Source organism: Gavia stellata, chromosome 14 (assembly GCF_030936135.1).
Source record: "Gavia stellata isolate bGavSte3 chromosome 14, bGavSte3.hap2, whole genome shotgun sequence".
NCBI lineage: Eukaryota > Metazoa > Chordata > Aves > Gaviiformes > Gaviidae > Gavia > Gavia stellata.
The window spans coordinates 8,561,073-8,585,770 of NC_082607.1; the positions used below are offsets into that span (position 1 = coordinate 8,561,073).

Sequence of the window (24,698 nt, forward strand, 5' to 3'; positions counted from 1 at the left end):
TGCAAATGATGGATGCAGAGACCATCCCCTAACGCTCTCCTGCCCCAGGACCGCTGCCGGGGGGCTGCAGCCCGGGGGGACCCCTCGCTGCAAGCCAGCGGGAGCTGCTTTCCTCGCCTCCAAAGTGTGAGACTTGTCACTCTAAATGGAGTTACTTGTTTTTCAGCAGTGTCTGTACCTCCACTGTGTCCTAAGCGTGCCCTTTGGGTGGAAATAACTAGCTGCATGGAGCAAAGCTCCTCCGAGTCTTTAAATGAGGCACAGAGCTCCTGGCTGGAAGTGACAGGAAACTCTACAAGGGCAATAATTAGACAATACATCAAGCTGCACTTTCCAGGGGCTAAATTTATCAATTTCAAGCTTCTCCCTTGTTATGGGTGCAAAAGTAATTGTCTTCCCTGAGCGATTGCAGGGAGGAAAGAGAGAGTGGCTGCTCTGCACAGCACAGAGGTGTTTCCGTACGAGGTGTGCAGCATGGCCAGGGCCGGCGGTGCAGCCTTGCGCTGCCGACCTGTCCCAGTCCGGAGGGGCAACAGTGCTGCTGCGGTGCCGGGAGAGCTGGCAAAGCCGTGTTGCTGGCAGGGAATGGGCTTCTCTAGGGAAGGAAAAATGGAGCAGGGACTTGCATGTGTGTGTGTGTGTGTGCACATGTGTACTACGCTGGAGGCATCTGCAGGGATTTAGCAAATGCAGAAGATGATGAGAATTGACTTCAGGTTTGCGTGAGCTTTTTGTTCAAATCTACCTTAGTTCAGAGAAGGATTTTGCATCGCAAATGACTGCGGGGTCAGGGTTCAGCATATTGGTTGGTGTTGGCTTCAAGTGCCTCGTGAATCACCTGGAACAAATAGCTGTATCCAGCGTTTCTGATAGACACCCACTTTTAAAACCCAAATTTTGTGGGCCGGGTGAAGCCACACTGTAGCTCCAAACAGTGCCAGACACTGGGCTGCTGCCAGGGATTTCAGAGCAAACCTGTAAGTTAGTTGGCAGAGGCTGCACAGTGCTTCTGGTGCAACTCGCTCGGCTGCCTTTGGCGTCACGCACGCCTTCGGTTTGCTCCTGGTTTTTCTGAAGCAGGCAAACAAACCCTGCAGTTGAAGTTTTGTGTTCACAGGGGTGAAGTTATGTTTGCTGGACATGATGCAGCAGTGACTTTTCCTGCTGGAATAATGAGAGCTGTGCATTGTTATTTATTGATGTATTTTTTTTACAGATAAACCACTCTCTCCCAAAGCATTAAAAGGACTTGAAAGCACTCAGCTGACAAAGAATTACTACCCTGTGGTAAGTTTTAAAGTGCTGATCATACATTTTAATAAGTAGCATATTATTAATCTTCTGAACTGGCTGCTTCCCTTAGAAATCATTGAAGCAATTTGTAACAATTGGGGATGTGTTTAAATGAAGCTGTTGCCATTTCCTTGATTCAGGGCTGTCGAGACAATAAACCACAGATGAAAGTTGCTGCAAGATGTCAAAAGGAGAGACTCAAAGTAGGCGACTGAGGCAATATAGCAGAGGTGGCAGCTTTGAGATCAGTTCTGGGGAATAAGGCACGACGCCTCTGGTCCAGCCCTTGCCATTGACTGCCAGCTATCTCCTGTTGATAAAGATGGAGAGATAATGTCATGGCCTGAAGCAAGCCAAATTAGGGCTCTGATCCACAATCCCTTTCTTCCGTTTGGCTGGAGATGTTACACCCCAAGCCTGCCCTGTGCCTCTGCCAGCAACTGCAGCCCTCGGGGAAGGGGCAGCCGCCACAGCTCACAGCCTGGCTTGTTGGCTCGGCTTTGGAGCAGGTCAGCCTGCCAGGCTATGAACTGCGGCTGCAGAAGGGGTGGAGAAACATCACCTCTTCTCCCATCTTGCTACTGGAGCAGTGATGTCTGGCAAAGGGGGGGGCCGGTACCTTCCTGCTGTGTCCAGGGTAGAGCGAGCCCTGCGGTGTAAGAGAGTTAAAGCGCCTGCACGTGAGCATCCCTGGCTCTCGGTGCGGAGGTGAAACATGCTCATCAGCATGTCTAAATATATTTCAAGCAAAGCAAAGCAGAAACAATATGTCCAAAGAGCTGGGAACCACCTCCACTGTCTCCAAAGCTCTTCTACACCGAGAAACTTGAGTGCTAAGTGGGAGTGTGCAGGCAGTGGGTTTGCCTACCCTGCTGCTGGAGACAAATTGCTGCTGCGATGGATTAGCAGGAGCAAACCCAACTTGGCACATCCTTGAAGTGGCAAGTGAGCTGGCTTGAGCTGCCACGGGAGCCGTCCTTGGTCCAGCCGCTGTTGCATTTAAATTGTTGCCTGCCTTCGTGCAAACGGTGCTCCCAGGATGCATGCACAAGTCATTTTTTTGCATACCTTGGCAGCCAGTTATGCATGCAGGGTTAGGCATGAGCCTCTCAGGGGTCAAATACTGAACTCGGGTCTGAACTGATGTTGTCTTCGTGCTTTGCCAGAGAAGAAGGAGCAGCCCTGAACACTTGCTTTCCAGGCCTCCCCCAGTTTGCAAAGTAAAATCCCAAAATTGGACCCCCCAGGGCTTTCCTGAGCATTCTGGGTTCTGCATTAACAAATGTAATTTATGGACTTAAAATACAGTTCCATGCTTTTCCACACTTGGAAGCTGATGTCATGTTCCTTTGACTAGTTGCTAGTACTAAGATCTACTCAGTGCTCTGTCTCTCACCCTAGGTGTTGCAAAATATTCTGGAAACAGAACGAGATTATGCGAAGGAACTACAGTCACTTCTGGGAACTTACTTAAGACCCCTCCAGTCTTATGATAAGTAAGATATAAGGGCATCTGAGGTGGAGAGAGCCCTGTAAAATCGACCATAGTTCATTACTTTCCTGCTTTTGAACGTTTAGGGATTATTGCTGCTGCTCTTGTAAAGCCTCACAGCTTCTCTGAACTAGAAAAAACCCCCACGTTGTACAGGTTTCTGCTCTTTCCTATTCTTCAGTGGTGATGCAGGCATCGGGCTGTGTTAGAGAGAGGCATTTCCATCTGGTAGAGGGCTGGCCGTTACAACCCATCTGCAAGCTCGTGTGTGGCTGTCCCGGCATGCATGTTCCCCGGCGGTATGCCTTGCATGGCTTCTCTCCTTGTAATTTGCCTTGTTGTGACTTCTCAGCCCCAAGTGGCATCTCGTCGTCACCTCTTCATTTCGTGCGCGACGACACGTATTCTCTGCGGTTAGATTGCCTCTCGCTAAATCCAAACTGCCGCTGAGCAAGAAGTGACTCCCCTGTCTCCTTGTCCGTGCGGCCATCGGCATTAAATACCTCTGTGCTCGAGAAGAGCATGCTGCCGTCCTTTATGGCCTGAGCAATGCCGGGGCGACTGGGGGACTTTGTCAGGGCTTACCTGCAGAAATAAGCCGATGTGTTTTCCATCCGTGCTGGCGAGTGTGGTGCCAGAGGCAGCACATCCCATCCTGTCCTTACCCAGGCAGTGACCGGCAGCACGCTGGTGCCTCACAGCAGATTCCTATCGATAGTTTCACCCTGCATAAAAGACCCAGTGCAGTTAACTTCACCTTCTGCTTATTGCTTCAGCTTTACAGTTGTCTCTTCTGAATGGGGCTGGCTCGGCGAGTCCGTCCATGCAGCTGTGTTTGGGGACAGGGTCCCTCCGGCCGAGCACGCTGCAGGAGGACCAGGCAGCCACGGGGCATCACGGGTGGAGGGCAGATGTTTAGACATTGTCCAGTCCAGAGAGATGGGAGAGCGGTGTCTTAAGGCCTTTGCATTTGAATCTCTCCTCCTTTCCCCAAATCTTCGTGTGGGGATATATTCAGCTGTGAAAATTTCTCATGCTCTCAGCCTTGTAGGCAGCAAATGGCTTAAATGAGCGTGGTATGAGAGTGACTCTGGGGATGGCTCTGAGGATGACGGAAGCAGACACGTTAGCTTTGACTAGGAAAAATCCAACCTCGCTCAAGGAACAAAGCAACCCCTACCTGAGGAGCCGCTCTGTAGGACCCTCCTCCCGTAGAGAAACCCACAGCATGAATCCCTGAAGACAAAGCTGTCTCTGTGTCTGTGCACACACCTCCCTCCCCACCCCTGGCTGAAATCCCATCTGTCTGTGTCTATTAGACAGCTAAACATCTGAGAAGATTAGTGTGATTAAGTGATTAAAATCCAATTAAGATAATCCTTGACAGCAGACATCTCCAGGAGGCTGTAGCTCACAGATCATGGATTTTGTGTTCTCCTGTGTCTGGTGGTGTGTTGGGGGAAAGAGAAATTCTTGGGTCTTTTCGGAAGACCCACTTACAGATACCACGGGGATGCTCCTGAGAGCAGCATCTCTTTGATGCTAATTGGTGATATGACTCTTCTAGGCTCAGCGCCGTGGACATCGCATCATTGCTGGGAAATGTGGAAGAAATCTCTGTATTTCAGCAAACACTGAACCAAGCCTTGGAAGAAGTTGCAAAGTAAGCTTGTGCCATAGTGCTGAGGGTGTTAAGCTATTAAACTGCAGCTAAAAATAATAGAAAGACACGTTCATTAATGTTCCTCCTGGCTGCTGTCTTAGACGTATTAAATATAGACAAAAATAACAGGATTGAAGAAAGGCAGCAGGTATTGCTTTGGCAGGAGGGAAGGTAGAAGAAACTCTGACGTTTCTACTGTTAAAGCATCTGCTGAATGAGAGTGTCACTAGACCTGACATGAAAGTGTCACTAGACCAAAGATGCAGACACGTGCAAGGTGGGAGTTCTGGCAGGCATGAAGATGGGGATTGCCAGGGAGCAAAAAGCAAATTATTAGAGGTAATAATTTCCCGTGGGGAGACTGGCAGATGTGTTCAGCCTTAGCCCGGCCTCTCCTTTGGAAGGGCTGAAAAGAGATGGAGAGAAGACTGAATATTGGAAATATATTCAGGCTCTGTTTTCCCTTTCTCTCTCCATCTCCTCCTTCGTGTTCATGGGCAGCCCAGACAGTGGGATCACCCCTGCATTGCACCCAGTGCTTTCCAGCACACCCTCACCAGCCGCCGTGGGCTACAGCATCCCAGCTGCGGCTCTGCTGGTGGGACAGGACATGCTGGGTCACACCTTGTCCCAGCCTGATAACAGCTTGTGATACTCACTGTCTGCGCTACAGAAACCCAGTCCCATCTGCAGCCCTCCTTCTTCCTCCTCCCCAAGTGGCAGTCGTGGGTGTTTTGCTTGGTGCCGCAGTTATGCGGTGACCTGGGAATGTCCCCGTGCAGCGGGTGGTTCCTGGGCAGATACCTGAGAGTGCTGTAGCTGCAGATCAAGAGGCTTAATGCTGTGGCTGGTGTGTTGGCGTCCGTAGGCTCCCCGAGAACCAGCAGCGTGTGGGAGGCTGTTTCATGAACCTGATGCCCCAGTTCAGGTCCCTGTACCTGACGTACTGTGCTAACCACCCGTCTGCAGTCAACGTCCTCACGCAACACAGGTGAGTGATGGAGGAGGAGATTCAGACTGAAATCCCTCCTTTAAAAAGTTACTTTTCTTACTAACATTGGCCTGATGTGGCTTTTGACTCGTATTTTGACTTTAGGGCAAGGGCATAACATGGGATCCTGCTGCTGGGAAAACTGCTGGGGCTTTGGGCTCTTCAACATAGCCTCTCAGCTCCAGCACGGAGACAACGCGTCCTGCTTGTCTTCAGAGCTGGTCTCACGGGTCCCTCTCTCACAGGACTCTCTTACCTTGGGTAAAACAGAGGCAACCTCAGCCCTTGCAGTCGCATCTCCTGTGATTGTTACTTGCTAAAGGACCCAGATGCTGTTTCAGACCTGCTGCTGTAGTGCTCACACACCGGCAGATGGGAGTAGGTTCCCCTGTGGCACTACGGTGTGGGGCACATAGTTGCAAAAGGAGGGTGGTCTTCAAGTCACCCGGAGTTACCCAATTTAATAATTGAGCTGCTGTTCAACAGAATGGTTGATTTGCAGGGTCGTTGGTAGATTGCAGGAATAACATCTTCCTTCTGCGTGTCCCACTTGAGTAGCCACTTGAATGTGCGTGAAGTTGTGCTAAAGAGCATGCCAAGCCAAAAGGCTACAGCTGTGCCATCCCTAATGCAGTTTAGCGGTCCTCCCTGCGGTGATGGGAAAGCCAGAACCCTGGCCATACTGTTTAAGCCTTCCCATTCTGTAATGGCAACTCACAATATATTTCCTTACCTGCTGAAATCCAGCTTTAATTCAGCCTAACGAAAAGCCTGGCTCCTGTAAATGACTCATTCATGTGGTTCCTCAGTCTGACCCCTTTTCTTAAATCAATCAAAGAATCGGCGTCGGCAAATGTGCTGACACGCACAAGCCACGTTTTCCAGAGCGATATATGAGCTCACACCACCGTCACAGCTCCCAGCAGTGTCCCGGTGCGTTGCTGCGGGGTCTTCCAGCACAGCACCAGCCTCTGCAGCCCCCGCTGTCCACCAGACGCCTGGCCCTGTGCCACCTCGCTGTGCCGGGGGACCAGCTGCTGGCACCGACGTACCCCAGAGGCTGTGCACGCCACTGCCCGCCACCACGCAGCATCCTCCCCTGCGTCCCCGGGGAGCGGGGTCTTGCTCGGCTGGAAGCTGGCAGCTCCTTGCCTGCCCTGCAAGGTTTGCGGCAGGGGTTGCTTGGAGGAGAGGCTGAGCTGCCTTTAAAAAGGCGCAGCTCAGAGCAAAGCCCCAGCCATCGGGAGACCATGGGAGGCAGCAAAACACAGCCCTCAGCTGTGGTGAGCCCTCCTTCTTCTTTTTGTTTCTATTTATAGTGATGAGCTGGAGAAGTTCATGGAGAGCCAGGGTGCGGCCAACCCAGGCATTCTCATCTTAACCACGAGCCTCAGCAAACCCTTCCTGAGGCTGGATAAATATGTGACACTGCTGCAGGAGCTGGAGCGGCACATGGAGGTACGTGGGATGTGGGACTGCTGGGCAGGCTGTGCCCCTTGATGCTGCAAGAGGTACTTCTGCCCATTGGTATTTGAGCACCACATTGCTAAAAGTACTTACCACCCCTCCAAGGAGGTGTTCCACCTTCGTGGGACGTTATCTACCTTTCAGATGAAAAGTGGGAAAGCGGTGGAGTCTGGGGGATGTTGTGGGAAGGCATTGCCTGCTCTTCTCCCCAGCCCTTCCTCAAAGATCGGCTGTTTCCAGCACAAGTAAAAGCAGAGTTCAAGGTCAGGCTACAGCTGGTATTTATTTGCACAGTGGGTAATAAATCAGTGTTTTTATTATCATTTTATGAGATTCCTATCCCCAGCTGCTCACTCCTGCAGCTCTCAGGCACATCCCCACCCCTCGCCCGAGGCTTGTGCTCCTGGGTGGAGGCAGAGTCGCACAGGCAGACATGGATTTGGCAGCCGGTGCAGACACGGGGGCGGAGGAGCAAGTGCCTGGGAGCAGGGAGAGCAGCGAGGGGGGACGAAGACTTCCTCGGCGGGTGGCAGATCTGCTTTAGGACATTTCTCCCCCCGGGGACCGTAAAGATCTCTGCTGTTGGAGCTCTGCTACTTGCCTGCTGGTGCACTCCAGCTGTGGGGATGCAAACATCAGGGATGGTGCAAGGAGGTGAAGAAAACAACAGTAACAGTCTATTTTTAACCAGGTTTGCTTTTTCCCTCTTCCACTATTAATTACCAGTTAATTACTCAGCACGCTTAGCCACGATCATTCAAATCCACGTCCCAGCCAGAGGATTAAAACCTCTGTGCTTGAGCCACATGTTTTTCTGCATAGGAGAGGGCGTAAGAGCCTGCACTGTAGGCACACTACAGACCTGACCTGTCCCGCTCTCACCTGGCTTAGCTGAGCTGCAGGGACTGAGCTGAGCTTGGCTGCAGCCACCATGCCCGTACAGAGACAGCGTGCTCTTTGCAGGATGCTGTATGGGGTCGGCAGTGGATTCGGGGACACACACGTCAGCTATTTCTTTTAGTTTCTAAGCTGAGTGTGGGGGTTTTGTTGCATGAATCAGTAGGGTTGAGGTTTAAGCTGTGATGCCGTGGGAAGAGTATGGATGTATGCGATATAGATGTGTGCAGTGTGGATGTATACCGTAGCATTCCCTGCACTGCTGCGCAGCTGGAGACGGGGCGGGTATGTTCAGGGCAGCCCTCGTCCCCAATTCAGAGGTGAGCGATCCCAGGCAGCCTCTGACAGCCACAGGGACAGCTCCATCACAATCTAGACACCTTAGGATTTGCTTGGCATGAGGTCTGGATGGTGAAGAGCTTATGATGGAGGGTCCTAGATGCCCAGGAGGAGGTGCTGGGAGAGTACCAGAAGGCAGCTGCAGTCAGAGATAAGGGGCAGCATCCCGTTTTCTCCTGCCTGGCCCAAGAGCTCTCCGCTCAGACGTGCCCTCCCTTAAACCCAGAGGTGAAGTCCCCATTGATGCTCATGGAACCTGCACCCTTGATGGGGCAATGGCTGGAATACCTTGCATGCCAGTGGAAGCTTCCTTCCCAAGGGTGAAACCAGAAATGCACCCTGCACCTCTGCCTGTTTTGATTGATTTTCTTTGCAGGCGGAATTTGTTTGAAGTAAAATCATATCTGCTCTTGCTCTGGCCACTTTACACTCATTAAATCAGTATCAATGAATTGCATAGCTGCTTTAAACCGTGTCACATTGAGCAGGGTGGTGGGGAAGATACCTGGGGGATTTTGGCCCCCTCCTGCAGCCCATGATGCCTGCATCCTCGGCCCCCCATCCTCCAGCACCCTGCGAGCTCTGCAGCCGTGGGTGCGCCGGGGCAGTGGGTGCTGCGCAGGGTGGCTGCTGCTGTTGGTGGCTGAGAGATTTTTGTCTCCCTTCACTAGGAGGCGCATGCAGATCACGAAGAGGTCTTGAAAGCCATCACATCCTTCAAGTCCCTTGTGGTAGGTGGCAATTCTTAAAATAGAGTGCTCCATTTCAGGGCTGCATTTCACAAAGAATGAGTCAAGCCTGACATTTGTCTCCTCATTAGAAAAAAAGGTCTTTTGGAATGGAAAAGACGGGTTATAGAGAATCTTAATTTCAAGTTTCAAGCCTAGAGCTGCCCCTTTGGCTGCGTGTTTCAGCAGTTACATGTCGGCTCTGTGATGCCGGCAGCAGAAACAGAGGATGTCTGACTTTCTCCTCCGCTGCAGAAAGCTGTGTGTGGGTAGTGGTGGCAGTGGGGTCCCTTTCATCTCCTTTTGCCTCCATACCCTAATGATTTGCCACCTGAAACTAGACCGCCCCTTACTCATTGAGATGAGCTGTGAAAGGTTAATACGGGTGTCTGACTCAACTGCTGATGCCAGCAGGAAGGTTTCCTCTGAGCCCATTGAGCAACTCTTGGTTTTGTTGAGGTTTGCTCCCCGGGCATCAGGAGGCTTTGACCCTATTGCAGGTAATTTGTGGCTCTGGGTGCCACGGCCGTCGGCGGGGAACAGAGCAAGCGGCAGTGAAGGGATGAGTCAGAGATAATAAACCTATTTCTGTGAGCTGTGTTACCTACACCTCTCCAAAGTCGTATTGCACTGAGATGAAAAAGGAGGAAAAGCCATCCACATGTGCAAAGGTTTTACCCGGCAAAGCTTGTTTCAGTTATTAAAAAAGCTATAATCTCTCTCGCTTTGTAGCCACTGAATACCTTTCACTATAACCACTCCAGATGTGGTCCAACTTCCTTCCTTAGCACAGCAGATGCAAGTTTTCGGTGCTTAGCAATGCAGATAAAAGATGGGGAGGAGAAAGTTCATAGAAAACAGGAAAGGGCGATTATGTTACATTTACTTAGAAACTCAGCTCCTTTTCCATTTATTCTAGTAGATAATAGGGGAATAATTCAGTTAAATTACAAGGCGTCATTCATCTTTTGGAATGCTCATAAGTGATGGACCGTTTTACTTGATATGTGTACTTGGGCGCTGAGCAATTTAATGTAATTGTGTTATGGCTAAAGAGGTTCAGTGCAGATTTGAGGTTAGATGGGCAGAGACGCCCCTTGCGACAGACGCGTGGTCCTGTGGTGGGACCGGGGAGGCTCCCAAGCGATGGCAGGGCAGAGAACGCGGAGCCACTGTGATTTGCAATGGCATGTCTGCACAGACTGCGATGGATTGCTGTGGATTTTATATGGATTTGCATCCTGGGAATGTTGGATTTGGACACCCATCGAAGCACACGACAGTTGCAAAACCAAAGGAAGCCACCACAGTCTGGTTCAAAATTGTGTGTTTTCAGACTAGAGCCAATGCAGCCTCTCTCTTTGAAGATCTGAATAGTCAAAGAGTTTGTATGAAACCAAGCTGGAAAGGAGGAAAATCTCTGTCAGAAAAAGGGGTTTGGAAAAAACCAAGCAGCTGGTGAAAACTGAGCCCAGGTTTGGCCTGGCAGCAATTTTCCCCGTTGGCAGAGGGGTCAGTTAAAGCAAGTTTTGCTTGGATTCGCAAGGCTGTCACTGCTCAGTCAGCTGAAAGCTGCTGAAGGGCTGGCCGCTCCGCGGAGCATTACCAGCCCCCAGCTGCTGAGCAGGGGTGCAGTCTTTGCAATTACAGCACAGTCGTAATTGCAGGTGTAGTCTTTTCAGTTGTCCTACTCTACTGCACCGCTGAAATATTGCACCAAGTCCCGCTTTTGGGTTTGCAAATTTGGGTTAGAAGATACCTGTCCATGTGATTTGTGGGGGCTTTGCATTGCTGCAGCTATAACTTTCTCTGCTCTTTGGGCAAAATGGGCAGAATCTCTCTGAGCAGCAGCAAAATTAGAGACATTTAACTCTGCGCTGTCTTGGTTTGGAAAATGTGACCCTGTACTGTCTCAGAGGTACAACTGGTTTGGAAAGAAAAGTTTGCTCAGTGCAGTTCGCAATTTCTTTGACATTTTAACATATTCTTTACTTCATAAATCACTAGGGCTTGATTATTTTTTTAACAAACTTTGTGTAATAGAGCCAAAGTAGGCTTTCCTGATCCCTTCATGTGACCAGCCCTGAGCCCATGTGGCTGTGGGAGCGTTGCTGGTGAAACCATCTTCATTGGGATGGTTCGGGTTTGCGCCTGCCCTTCTGCTAACGAATCGCCCCGCTGTGATTCCCAGTCACAATGCCAGGAGCTGAGGAAGAGGAAACAACTCGAACTCCAGATCCTCTCCGAATCCATCCAGCGCTGGGAAGGAGAGGACATAAAAACGATGGGAAACATCATCTACATGTCCCAGGTTATGGTACAGTGTGGGGGAAGCGAGGTGAGTGCGGTGGTCCTTCTTCTGGCTAACGACATTGTGTCCCAATACCCCCTGGCTCACGGGACCAGCGGTGCGAGGCGGCAGCTACTCTCGCCCCGGGTCAGCAAAGTGCTGACAAATAATGCTGATAAATAATTTTACCTGGTCAAGAGCTGTGCAATGGGACTGTGCATGTCTTTGGAGTCAGGCACCCTGGGGGCTTAGCTTCAGGCCTTTGGTGACACACTTTTCACAGCAAAAGAAGTATCTCGGTGTCGTATAGCACATTAATTTCCGTTTTTCCTCCCTGTGACTTACTCTGAGAAATGAGAGTGACTTGAAAGTCTGCATTAGCATAACCATTTTGCCACGTCCTGTGCGCAGCACGGTGGTTGCTGTGACGTCCCATTCCAGAGCTGACTGCGCTTTGGAAATAAATAACTGGAGGGATTCCTCTGCTACTGGTCCTAAAGCATCACACCAGTGCTTGCCGCAGACCTTCACCAGTGGTGTTAAAGCCATGCATACTGCACGTTTGGTGTGGGAAAGTGCCTGTTATCACTGAATGACTTGCTTGCTGTAGCAACTTTTCCCTGGGAAAGGAAGACCTGTAAAACAAAGCCCTGTAGAGTCTAGTCCCAGAGTCTTGTTTGGGATGTGAGATGCTGGGGGACATAAGGTCTCGGTCATCTGAGGCACTCTGAAGTGGTTAGAAGTGGATTAGCAGGACGCGGACAAAACGTATGCCGGAAAAACTAGCACAGAAATGAGATGCTGTAAAGAAAAAAAGCCAAAATAATTGGTTTGGGGGTGATCTCTCGCAGGCTGTAATTCCAGCTGCAACAGGTTCAGTTTGCTGGAGGAAAGTGCTTGTGATGCATTGCGAACTGGACTAACCTAAATTCTTATCCCCGCAGGAGAAAGAAGAGCGATATTTCTTGTTGTTTTCAAACGTTTTGCTGATGCTGTCTGCAAGCCCACGGATGAGTGGGTTCATCTATCAGGTAGGCATGCTTAATTTGAAGTTGCAAGGCGGTAGGTGTGAAAAAGGAAATCAGATGGCTCTTACCGAATTCAAATCCTCTGCTTCCCTAAACCTCTCTGTTGTGGTGCAAATGCCCCAGGCTGGGAACCCAGGCTTGGTTTTACCGTGCCTGCCAGGACGCTTAGTGCCTTTGTCCTGCCAACTGGTTAAACAGCATTCGGTAAGTGTGAATGCTGTGAAATTAGAAAAAAAACCTAAACCCTCGCAGCATGTTGTCCTGCGTGCTGTTTTCAAGCATTTTCTGTGTGTGTAAGGTGTCCTGACCCAGGTGTAGGATTTTGCCCCGCATGACCAGCTAGCTGGCTCTCTCTGGAAAACACTTCACTACTCTAAAGCCCACTGTAAAGAGCCCAAAATTTCCATTCCATGAGGCACCCCAAACCACTGCATTTCTTGTGTTTTGCTATTTGAATGGCTGCAATCAGGCTGTTGGGAGCTTGGCTTTTCTCCAGTTGCCTGAAACTATCAATACCCTCCAGGAAAAGGATGCTCTCCTGTTGATGTGTCATTTGTCCTACGCAAGGGTGGCGAGGGAGAGGGGAAAGATTTGGGAAGGATTTGGCTGGGTGTTTAGATTTTACCCACCAGCGGGAGGAGGGTGAGCAGGCGGTTCAGCATGCAAAACAGAAGGACAGGGAAGGCTTTCAGAAAAAACAGGGCAAGTTCATCCTCCTGTCTTGGTTGTAAAAAGGGTTTGCACCTAGTGAAGGGAAAGGGCGGCAAAAGAGCCAGGGATGACTCAGTCGTCATGGGAGCCTCTTCTCGGGGGTTTGACCTAGTTGTGCAGGGAAATCTAGATCCATACATTAAAGGAGACTTTCTGCAGCCTTCACAAATTAGTTTTTAATGGCGTTTCCCAAAGAGAAAGGAATCGGCAGAAACAAACAGAACAACGCCTGCTGGGGAGCAGCTGCAGACACTGACTCCTCAATTTTCCTAGGGAAAGCTGCCTTTGATGGGAATGACGCTGACAAAGCTGGAAGATGCCGAAGGGAACGAGCACATGTTTGAAATCGCAGGTCAGTGTGGCCCCTGCCTGGGGACATCCTCCCAGTCCAAAAGCAGCTGCCACTGGAGGTACTGGTTCTCCTCCTCTCCCCACCCACTGCGCCATGCTCTTCTTTTTGCACTTTTACCGTGCGTGGTCGGAGTTCCTGAGGATCTCCCTCCTGGTTGAGACAACCTCCTCCCAGTGCCCCTGCGCTCTGTCTCTGGCGCTGGGCTGCTTTCAGAGACCGTAGTGTTTCACAGGGGACAAATCTCCTGCCAGGGCTGGTTGTGGCCCCAGTAGCACTGCTCTGTGCCATGCGTCCCCCTTGTTTATTGACAGATTAATGGCTCTGGTCATCAGGTAGCTTCCCTAATGTTTCTCCCAATTTTCGCCTTCAATTTATCTCATTACTTGTAGCTGTACGTGGTTGTCATGCTCAGTGACTTGGCTGCAGTGCAGCTATTTGTGCTGGTGGTATTTGGTGTCAGGGTCCTGTTAATCATGGAAATGTTGCATTTGCTTGCTTTTAACATTAAATCATTCCTCACATATTCGTCTCACCAGTTCCCTCAGCTTTTCTGTGCTGCTCCCACACTGGCAGGATGGGCAGTCACATCTTTGCACTGGCCTTTTTGCAGCCACTGGGCTTTTCAAATTGAGGAGCCACTTGCGGCTGTGCCGAGTTGAGCTCACCCTGTGTTTCCTTCTGGGTCTCTACCACTTGCTAAAGACAGTTATTTAACCTTCTGCCGCAGGGAACATGATGGAGCGGATCACTGTGTTCTGCAGCACCAGCCAGGACTTGCACGAATGGCTTGACCACTTGCAAAGGCTGACCAAAGGGACGTGCAACACCGTACCCAAAACGCAGTCCTGGAGCGCTCATTCGGTAAGCGTCTCACCCCCCCAGCATCTCTGCTGCCTGGGGTTCCTCAGCGCTGCCTGATCTCTCTTTTTTAGCAATGCACCTTGATATTGAGGTAATGTGTACAGCTGTAAGACACATCCTGCAGTTTTGCTTGTAACGCTGTCGTGCTTGTACCGTTTTACATATATCTTGCCCTATTTTTGTTGCAACCTAGATGTCTCAAAGGAGTTCACAGTGAATTCTTGTTCGTCCCCCTCTGCTTCTCTACATTGTTCGGTGGCTAACAGTCTTCATTTGCTTCTCATCTATTTTCTCAGACATTTAGTTCAGCCGGACAGATCCGTGGGCCTCTGGAACCCCCCAAAATCCTCAAGCCCTGGAGCTTGAGCTGCCTCCGTCCTGCTCCTCCGCTCAGACCGTCGGCAGCGCTGAGTTACAAAGAGGTAATCACCCCGCGTGCCTGCAGAGGACCGTGGTTTCATGGCAATCCCTAGTGCTTGTCTCCAGGGTTCTTATCCCATAGCGAGGGCACGGAAGCTTAGCTTAATGGGGATGTTGAGAGAAATGACTCTGCCCCAGTCCTATGATGGATGCTTGTCGCTGCAGCTGGCTTTGTGCTACAAGCGCGTTCGCAGTCTCAGCCCCATTCCTGATGTTTGCTGTCGGCTGCTGTAGCCAGCGCCCTCGGCTGCTGGGTGTCGCTGGTCCTGCAGCGGGCTGGCCGGCAGCCTTTGTGTCCCACCGGTGCCGTGGTGGAGCTGCCTGCCCTCCCGCTCCTCCTGCCTTGGTCTGAGCCGTGGCTGGGAGCTGGGCTCCCTGCCCGGACGTGCTGCGTCAAGAGGAGCCGTAGCAGCGGCTCAGCATTGCCCAGACCGGCGCTGCAGGATCGAGCGGCAATGCTGCACCACGAGGAAGAGGAAAAAGACTTGTTGGTATTTCTCGTGTCTTCCACCCTGTGTTTTGGTGGCTGGAGCAGGGCTCCCTGCAGCAGCCGTGGGGCTCGACCCTCCTTCGCTGCCCACCCGAGTCTTTTACACACCCGTCCCGGGAGGCAGCAGCCGGAGGGATCGCTGCCCCCACAGAAACCCCAAGCCTGGGAGGCAGGAGGCGGCGTGGGGAAACCCAAATACAACCCAGCTCCGATTCTCACCCCACCCTGTAACTGCAGTGCTCTCCTTCCCTACCTCACGTTAAACTTTTGGGATTACTCACCAGTATCTTGGGTAACGTTCCTCTTACTGAATGAGCACTCCGGTTCTGAGTCAGCCGCCTTTCTTGGTACAGCAGCCCTGGGAGCATCACTGCCCGGGCTCCCAGCGGGGTCGGGGACGAGGAGGGGGCTTGCACCCCCCCAGCCCCTCAGCACTCAGGGATGGAGAGCCCAGCAGCTGGGGGGGCTGTGGGTCCGCTACTCCAGGTAGAGATTTTAGGTAGCATCACGGCATTTTGTTACATTTATTTCTTAAAATTTGTAAAACAACTCATTTCAGTTCAGGAATTAAACTGTTCAAAAACCAACCCAGCAGACTGGAAACGACCCTTAATCTTTGCATGGTCCAAATCCCTAACATAGATTAAACCGTTTCTTGCTCACGTGATGAATTATAATATAGGAAGAGGCTTGAATTAGAGGAGAAATTTTCCTGCGTGAAAGTGCAAGGCTGATATTTGTTTATAAGTTGGCCAAAACCACAGATTGTGTGATATCATTAATACCACGGTCCTTTGCACCACGCACCACAGGAGTTAAACCCTCCACGTGGAAACAGGCGGGGAGCCCTGAGGGGCGGGATGCTGCTGCAGGCGGGATGGCAGCATGCAAGGTGTCAAAGGACCAAAGACGTGGTTTGCGCAGGAATGGGCTGTGCTGGCCACGTTGGTGGAAACCCAAAGGCCCGTGGGTCTGCCGGAGTGGTACCCAGCCAGTCCAGCCTGAGCCGGGGGGCAGCTCCCCTCCCAGGTGAGGGACTCGTGGACGTGAGCCTGCGATGACAAATGTGAAATAATTTCGGTTGTTGGCCCAAGCCGATCTGCATCTGCCTCGTCCCTCCCTCCGGGGTGCTCAATCACTAAGCAGAACTCCTATTTAATTGTATTTTTATTATTATTTTTTTAATTTAAAGTAGGGCATAAAATAAACTATGCTAACATCTCGGTGCAAGTCACCTTTCTATAATGAAGATATAATGAAGGAATACAAATTTCAAATGTTATTTACAGGGAAGAGAGTGGGGGAGTTTGATTAAAAGATTAGAGATTTTCAGACATCCAGTGTTACTTTAATTGGCTTCTAGCAGTGTAGGACGGGATGGCACGGTCTTGTGCATTTCCTTGTACCTAGCTGTGCTCAGGAAACCCCAGAACCTGCTTGCGTACCGCACAGCACTCTCGTTATTTCCATTGAAATTGGGTCATTTTTCCCGTTCTGTTTCCAGTAATCATTTGAAATGACAGCGCAGGTGCTGTGGGTAAAGCGGTGTGTCCGGATTCAGGTTAGCAAAGTGAAAAAGATTTACAGATGATTTCTTCTACTTTTTTTTTTTTTTTTTTTAAGTGGCCTGCTTTGCATTAGTTGAAGGGTTTATAACATCGGGATTCAGGGCTTTGCTGGCCAGACCTGCAGGAGAGCCACGTGGCTCCCTGTGCCGAGCATCCCAGGGATGGGACGCTGCATGGGGTGTGCCGGGAGCTCCCGGTCCTGCCAGCGGAACGGGAAGGTGCTGCTGCGCTGACGCCTGACACTGTTAGGTCTCCAGTGAGGATGGCAGGTCCCCTCCCAGGAGGTCCCCTTTGAGAAGATGCGGTCCTGGGAGATTGTCACCAGGGTGGGCAGAGCATCCCATCATCAGGCCTGCACTGGGTTGAAGACCGCAGGACTGGTGTTGAGCACGGGGCCAGACCCTCAGCTGCTCCCTGGGGCTCGGACGGAGCCGGGCCCGCGGGGCGGCCGCAGGGTTGGCTAGCACCAAGGGGTGCTGCATTTTTGAGAGCCGTTCTCTTAGACAACCAGCATTTACAGAAACCTACTACTAACCGAGGAGGCATGTTCTCTATTTTGATGTGTTTAGAGTGTATTAATGCCCACTTACCATGCGTTTCACATATAATTTTTTTCAGTTTTGCATGAGACCATGCTCCTTTGCATGTTGATAGTGCTCTAAAACCAGTATGGAGGGTGTGCCACATTAATCACAAGACTAACATTTAAATGTGTTTTAGAATTGTGGATTTAATGGACTTGGTCAATAAAATCATCAGTCTCTCACACTCATCTTCTCTTTCTTTGCATATTCATTGTAGAGGATGTCTTATATCTTAAAGGTAAGGGTAGATACATCTCTTTGGCTTATCGTGGCAAAGAATGCTTGTTCCTGTTCCCGCTTCTCGTGCTTGCATGACCCTAATTTTGCCTGTCTGTATCAGTGAGTTATCGTGAAAGTCAGTGGCGACTGGCAAATATATTTTGAGATAACTCTCAAGAAGGATTTAGTATTATGGTACTTAAACTTTCTGGCATGCCTCTCCTGCTTAAAATCCATATTGCATGTAACCTACTAATACACTAATTCTCTCCAAATCAGCGAGACTTGTAACTCTGTGAAGGAGGTAAAAGCTTGTGTTTCTGACTTGTGGAGTCATAGCAAACACTAACTTTGTGTGTATTTGTTTGTTCTCTGTGTATGTGTGTGGGGGATTTATACTCTCAAACAAATCGTTTGGAAACAATGTCATTTGCCAGCTGTTTTATATTAGAAATCGAATCGAGTCAAGGAAAAACAACATTATAGGGTTTTCTAACAAAGACCACAGAGTGGGTAAGCAGACTAAAAGTGCTGTGAACGTGTTTGAATTCTTTGGGATCTTAGCTGAGGGTTGAATTCGCTAAAGGAGCTTGTCCTGCCCCAGACCTGCAGGTGCAATTCCCACTGCTGTTCCAGGGAGCAGTGAGCCACAACTAGCACATGGGAAAGGAAAAAAGCATCATTTTCCCCAACTTTGTCATTGTCTGCTTTGTAGTTCTCTAATGTGTTGTGCGTAACATGGATAGCTGCATTCAGCTGCGCTGCTCCGCTGTTGGAACTGCCTTTGGTTCTGCTTAAACACAAGAGTCTGTTTCTCTGTAGGATTCCAGCAAAAGTCCAAAAACAATGAAGAAGTTTCTTCCAAAAAGGAAAACAGAAAGAAAACCATCTGATGAAGAGTTTGTTATTCGGAAAAGTAAGTGTTGTGTTTTTCTCTTCTTTTTGGAGGTTTCTCTGTACTCGGTCATCTCCACGGGTCTTCGAGAACAGCCTTTCTTACAGTGCAGGATGCGACAAGATGCTCACATTGTCAGCAAGCCTATGTGCTGCTGAGCATGGGAAGCTTCTGGAAGCACACCAGTCCTCAGCCTCTGACAGATCGCCTCCCAGTTATGACTGCCAGCCATGCTACCACCCTCCTTGTGATTGCTAGCACAAGGTCACGGGTTGTGGTGGTCTTGTCCTGGGTATGAAGCCAAGGAACTACTTCCAAGTAGTTAAAAGCTGCAGTAAAACTGCAGATCAACAGGCATCAAAGTGTGTCTGAGAGCTGGGACAAACCCTTCCCTGGCCATGCCAGCAGGGCCTGGAACAGTTTCCATGGGGGATCAGGGAACAAAAAAAAAGCCCTATCCCTGCAGGGGTGTTCACCTGCAAAGAGGGATGTCCTGACAGCTCCCTGAAACCCGCTTGGGACAATTCTTGGGTGTTTTACATGAAAGGCCGTGGTCACCCTACGGTGAGCTGCTGCGGCGTACAGCTTGAAGGTCAGTTGTCTCCCTCGAGACGACAGCACTGAGCTAAGGCTGCAAATGAAGACTTCACGTTTCCAAGTCCTGCGCTGATGTGGCTGTGCCAGACCCCTCCTAGCAGGGCTGCTCTGCCTACCCATCTCCCGGTGCTGCCTGCACCCAAAGTCAGGCATCACCCCCCGAGTTTTGCCGAGATGAGCAGCTGGGAGTGCGTTTTCGTACCATTTAATCGTAGTGCTCAATGCCACAGGATCTTGCAAAGGCCAGAAAACATAAAGGACCTCAAAAAGGAATTACGCAAAGTCCCAGAGACAGCATTAGTCAAGGAAAAAACACGCTCTTCTTTTAAGGGGCTTGGGAGCAAAGGCTGGGAGAGATGAAGCCAGAGCTCTTCGCTTTTTCTGATAGCTGTTGTCTGCGATATTTTACAGGTACAGCTGCGCTGGAAGAAGATGCTCAGATCCTGAAGGTGATCGAGGCATACTGTACTGGGGCAGGCTTCCAGCAAGCGCTCGGCTCAGGTGGGCACACAGCCGGATTATTTAGTTCTTACTCTGCCTGCAACACTGATAACCCCTCTGGGAAAAAACAGATGGTTGCATCATGCAGCAACGAGTCTCATGCTAGGAAACTGTGTGGTGTTCAATCTTCAAGATAAGGGACCTTCATCTACATAGTGGTTTAGTTGCCATTGTTTTTCTTCTAAACACAGAGAATGAAGCAGGTAGGAGGGCAGATGAGACACAGCTATTTCACCAGCACTTGTTAGGAATTAAGCAAACCTAGTCAGTGCCTGTGGCTGTCAGCACTGAAAACCTGATGGTAATCTCAGGTTGCATATAGCTTTAGAAAGGAAGCAAGAATATTATCTCTCAATCAGCTGCGTGTTTAAGAACAAGCTGCTTCATAAGAACCTATCTAACATCTTCAACTCTGGAAATATAACTATTTATCATTGCTGGTGAGATGTCAAATTAAATCACTGAACTATCAAATAATGGTACATTTAAAAAAGGGAGGCGATGTTTCTTCTGAGAGCTCTTGACCCTAATCGAAGTATTTCATTTATAAGTCATGATGTAGCTTTAGATGCAATGAGCACTCTTGAAAACTTTCCACTGCTGCTTTAGCTCCAGGGTAGCGGTACCTATAAGCCCATATTTAACCGTGGCAGATTAGCCGGCGGCTGCTCAAGCCCCCGCGTCCCCAGCCTGCCCCAGGCTTGCAGAGGAGCAGGGAGAACGAGGGCTGCTGTCTCCAGAGCGGTGTGGGCATCAGGGAAAGTCTCCCTTCTTCTTCCTGATGAGTAATTCTTGTACCCAGGCTCCCGTAAAGACTCCATCCCCCAAGTCCTTCTTCCTGAGGAAGAGAAAATCATCATAGAGGAAACACGAAGCAACGGCCAGACTGTCACGGAGGAAAAGTAAGCGCAGCTGCTCTCCACTTGCAGATGCTCTTGTTGCTTTTTGGAAAGACGATAAAAAGTAATGCCCTCTCCTTCTGCATCTCTGCAGAGGAGCAGGGCTGGTGTCACTGACTGCTGCCTTAGTCCTGGCGAGAACCACTGGGCTGTTTCAATTGCTATTTTGCCCCTTTTTAAGAACAGAGCCGCCTCTCCAGCTGCTCTGACGTGGCTGTAGCCCTCTGGGAGTCTGTGTGCCGGGTCCCGAGAGCCAGTTTATCGAGGCCCAGAGCTTATCCGGATGTAGCTAATGGGGTCAGGGAGGACAGAACCAAATAAGTGGCTTTTGGGTGTTTTAACTACTGATACACTGGGCTGCTGCTATCCCTCAAGAAGCTGCCTGACAGCCAGGTGATGCTGTCTGTGAGTGCTCCCAGCCTGTGACGTAGCTTCAGCATCTGGGTGACTGCGCTGATCCGCTGCTTTTCTAACCCGGACAGTGCATTCCTTTCACACTTGTTTTTTTTGCAGCATAACCTCAAGGAATCAAGGCCATTTTACAAAAGATGCTCAGGCATTTCCAGTTTTAAAATCATTGTTATTTATTGCAGTAGCGTAAACAAGGAAGCCAAAGCCACAGAGCTTTGTTGATAACTTAGATAGCAGAACAAGGTATTTTTCTTGAGTTTTGAGAAAAGAGCCCTGAATTTTTGGACCGGTGGCCCATAAATGCTCCTGGGCTGTGTTTCCAGAGTCCCCTCACAGGCAGCAGCAATAGCTGCAACCTGATGCTTGCAAAGCAGAAGCTGGAAGCATCTTGTCCATCAGCACCTCGCTCACGAAAGCTCCCTTGCTGTTGCTGTTTTGCTGCACTCCATCTCTTTTTATTTCTTTTTTTTTTTTTTTTTGCATTTCTTTTTGCAGGAGCCTTGTTGACACGGTTTATGCACTGAAAGATGAAGTCAAAGAACTGAAGCAGGTAATCTGAGTGGTTTTGTTTGTGCTGGCTGCACCGGGTCATTGTCTTTGACTGGTCGGTGCCCAGGAGAGGTCTTGCCGATACTGGTGCAAATCCTGCAGCTCCCTGAATCAGCGTTAGTTTTCTTCTGGTTTAACTCCCTGACTCAGCTCACCACGCAGCCCGTTGAGCACCAGAGCCAGCAGGAGGGAAGGAGTAGTTAGCTGATCTTTGTTCTAACATGAAACTTTCCCCCGACTCTAAAAGCTCTTTCAACTTGACTGTTCATTTTGTCGGGGTCTGGTGGATACCATTTCTTGTAGACTCAGAGGAAATACGTCCTCTTCCCTCCAGCCCCAAGCCTGGAGGTGGGAGAGACCACCCCAGGAGAACAGGGTCCTCCAACCCAGGCTAAAATTAGGTTTCCAGGAGGATGCTCTGCCTGCTCAAAGTCACTGGGCCTTTCGTGAAGGTCTGTAAGGTAGTAAGGGTCTGCTTGAGCAGGTCGGACCACAGGTAACACGTGGTGTTCATCCTCACAAGCCAGCAGTGACCTGTCAAATGTCCATGGGATGTCATCACCTCTGAGCCACCAGGCAGCCGGGTGCGTGGAATCACCTCATTGCATAAAGTGCATGGGCATTAACCGCATCTTTATTCCTTTATTTTTCCCCTCGCAGGAGAACAAAAGGATGAAACAGTGTTTGGAGGAAGAGCTTAAATCCAGGAAGGATTTGGAGAAGCTGGTTAGAAGGCTGCTGAAGCAAACGGATGAGTGTGGCAGGGAGGACACGGGGCGCAAGTCGTCCCTGATTGCCTGAATTCGGGGAGAAGCTGCTGGCAGTGGTGTGTGACCTCAGGTGTTTTTTGGGAAGCGGAACTGGATCCTTTGCCTCTTCTTGCTCCTTACTTTGTTGGTTTGGGGAATTTTGTTACCAAAAAAAAGTCATAGAGAAAAAAAAATAGTTTTTCTTCCATCCAATAAGGAAATAAACCAGAAACAATCGATCACAACTAAACCAGTAAGCAAGCGGTCCATGATTCACAGTTCATCTGCAGCAACTAATACCTCATCGTACCTGCTACTGGGAGCAAACACAAACTCTGCTAATGATTGCCGCTCACAAAGGGTTCGGCAGCAGTTTCCTAGAGGAAGCTTAAGCACTTTCTAATGCTTTCATTCTTTTCAAAAGCACCGGTACCTATTTATTGAATGAAAACATTATTGAGGTGGCATTGAGCAGAAACCAAAAAGCACCATGCTCCTCTTTTCAGATAATCACAACTGGGGAAGCTTTTCCCATCCACCTTGTTTTTCCCCGTTAGTTGACTGTAGCGAACTAGAGCCCAGCAATACTGTGGTTCCCGTGTGGCCTTGATACTGATTAAAATGTGCAATTAACATGAAGACATTTGAACTCCTTGGGGAAGTCAGATCTGGAGCACCTGTGAGAGCGCATGGGAAGGTCTGTTGCACAGTACTGCCTCCTAACAGCTCGTGATCAGCACAACAGGTAACTGCTGTTCTGCCCCCCCGTCCCTTTTCTTATGCATGGCCTATAACTCCTACCCTCTGCTTTGTTTTCACATTGAGTGTCCAGGTATTGTATGAGTTTATAGTTTCGCTGTGCTTCCCCTTGCAGGACATGCTTTTCTCTGTATGAAGTGTACACACTGCTTGACAACAAAAACAACCCCCAAATGTGCTGGTTCCCTGCTCCCGTCAGCCCACGTTAGGCTCTCCATCACTCCTTCCCAAAGGCTGGGAACGTAGGCAACGGCCACTTCTCCCCCATGGCCCCAAAGGGGCTTTCTGATAGGAAGAAGGGACTTTCTCTTGGGATAGGAAAGCTATGTATGCTTTGACAAGAGCTGGAACTCTCCTAGGGCAAGGTCTTGCAACACCCTTGCAGATCCCTCCGTAGCGCCTCGAACACAGCACACAGGCAACATGCATATGTATTGGCTATCTTCATCTTATTTGGTGTTAGACCGTATTTTAGAACTGATGTTTTCCTTCCTTCCTTAGCAGCGTTATAAAAGTAACCTGTTAAAGTTAATGATAAGTCTTATGTATATCACAGGGCAGCATGGTCCCAGGGTGTGCAGACACACCGCAGCTCATTACAGTCATACTGTTACGTTGGTCATGAAGGGCATAATAGAGGCAATAATTACAACTCCCTCCTTGCAATTAAAATTTAGCCAGAACATAGCAAATGGTGTCTGGGGAGAGCTAGACTCAAAAACATCACAAGGAGTGTAAAAAGAAACCCTCTTTAAATCTAAGCTGTTTCTAGGACAAAACAGGGCTTTTTTGCTCTGGCTACATTTGCCATCTCCAGAGCGTCCCAGCTGGATGGCAGCTTTCTGCATCTCTGCCCAGGCACACAGTTGATCGCCTTGGTCAGCAGTCAAGCCCTACTGTGCTGGTTAATCGTTTTCCAGAATAAAGACCTTTGCTGCACACTGAGCAGCTCCCACTGCTGTTTTGGGATGCCGTGCCCAGGCACCCCGGCATTGACGGGTCCTGCTGCCCACCCAAAGGCGGGCTGGGGACCGGGCTCGCGACGCGCAGCAGTGCAAGGAAGCAAACCAAGGGTCACTTACACTCCGAGGAGAGGGTAGGAATGTTTCTCTCCCGCCCCCCGGTTTAGTTGAAACCCGTGCTGTGTACATATGCATGTTTGTAAGATGTGATGTGATGGAGGGCACACTGGGACATTTTGGATCAAGCATTTGTCAAGAGCTAGAAGCCAAAAAAAGACAAGAAAATAAAAAGGAAAAGAAGCCATGCCAGATGGACAGCAAGGTTTCCATATTTACTTTGTTTACAGTGCTTTGTAAATAGGTTCCAGTGAGTCTGTCTTTAGATGGATGTTGCGTCAGCTGCCTTCCAGTTTATCTTTGTCATGTAGGTTTATTTACTGTAACTACTTATGCAAGTTCAACTTTTCTAACATGTTTTTATTTTGAACAGTTTTTTAATTGACATTTTCAACAAATAAAGAAGGAGAAAAATCGCTTCTTAGCTCTCAGTGCTGCTTCCTTCGTTTCCACCACAAAAGCAAAGCCAGTGCTTGCTCTGGGCATCCCTGATGTGCTCAAAATGGCTGTGGCTGCATCATCCACCCTCCGATTTACTGGGTGCTGGTGGGGATACTGGTGTGGCTGGTGATGCTGGCACTTGGGCTGTTGCTCCCACCATCACCCAGCCCTGCAGCAGGGAGGGCACCTGATCCCAGGGGAAGGAGATGCATTTCCATCTGTCAACGCCCGCTTGCACTCTGCTAACAAGGATGCTTTATGGAGAACTAGCTGCTCTCCGCTGCACTGGCGGGTTGCTGTAGATAAGTGACTTCCTGCCTGTTTGAGATTTTATTTTTTTTTATTTTTTTTTTAGTTAGTGTGTGTTTTTTTTCCTGGAGATTAGGTGTGGTGACAGGATTTCCTTTGGTCTACCACTTGGACAA

At 49.7% G+C, this 24,698-nt stretch overlaps 1 protein-coding gene across 4 annotated transcripts in view; it reads left to right on the plus strand.

Moving 5' to 3' along the window:
• The window catches only part of ARHGEF6 (Rac/Cdc42 guanine nucleotide exchange factor 6), a 42,307-nt gene extending 18,051 nt beyond the window's left edge, over positions 1-24,256 (plus strand). For all 4 annotated transcript variants that reach the window (XM_059824308.1, XM_059824309.1, XM_059824310.1 and 1 more), the window contains 17 exons: positions 1,217-1,287; positions 2,695-2,789; positions 4,353-4,448; positions 5,317-5,439; positions 6,759-6,897; positions 8,814-8,873; positions 11,062-11,208; positions 12,105-12,191; positions 13,173-13,251; positions 13,979-14,112; positions 14,409-14,534; positions 17,392-17,412; positions 18,216-18,309; positions 19,297-19,386; positions 20,189-20,288; positions 21,192-21,246; positions 21,906-24,256. In XM_059824308.1, coding sequence (XP_059680291.1) covers positions 1,217-1,287; positions 2,695-2,789; positions 4,353-4,448; positions 5,317-5,439; positions 6,759-6,897; positions 8,814-8,873; positions 11,062-11,208; positions 12,105-12,191; positions 13,173-13,251; positions 13,979-14,112; positions 14,409-14,534; positions 17,392-17,412; positions 18,216-18,309; positions 19,297-19,386; positions 20,189-20,288; positions 21,192-21,246; positions 21,906-22,046 — 1,658 coding nt within the window. In that variant the 3' untranslated portion in view covers positions 22,047-24,256. The remainder of the gene's footprint in view (positions 1-1,216; positions 1,288-2,694; positions 2,790-4,352; positions 4,449-5,316; positions 5,440-6,758; positions 6,898-8,813; positions 8,874-11,061; positions 11,209-12,104; positions 12,192-13,172; positions 13,252-13,978; positions 14,113-14,408; positions 14,535-17,391; positions 17,413-18,215; positions 18,310-19,296; positions 19,387-20,188; positions 20,289-21,191; positions 21,247-21,905) is intronic.
• Positions 24,257-24,698: the final 442 nt, after the last annotated feature.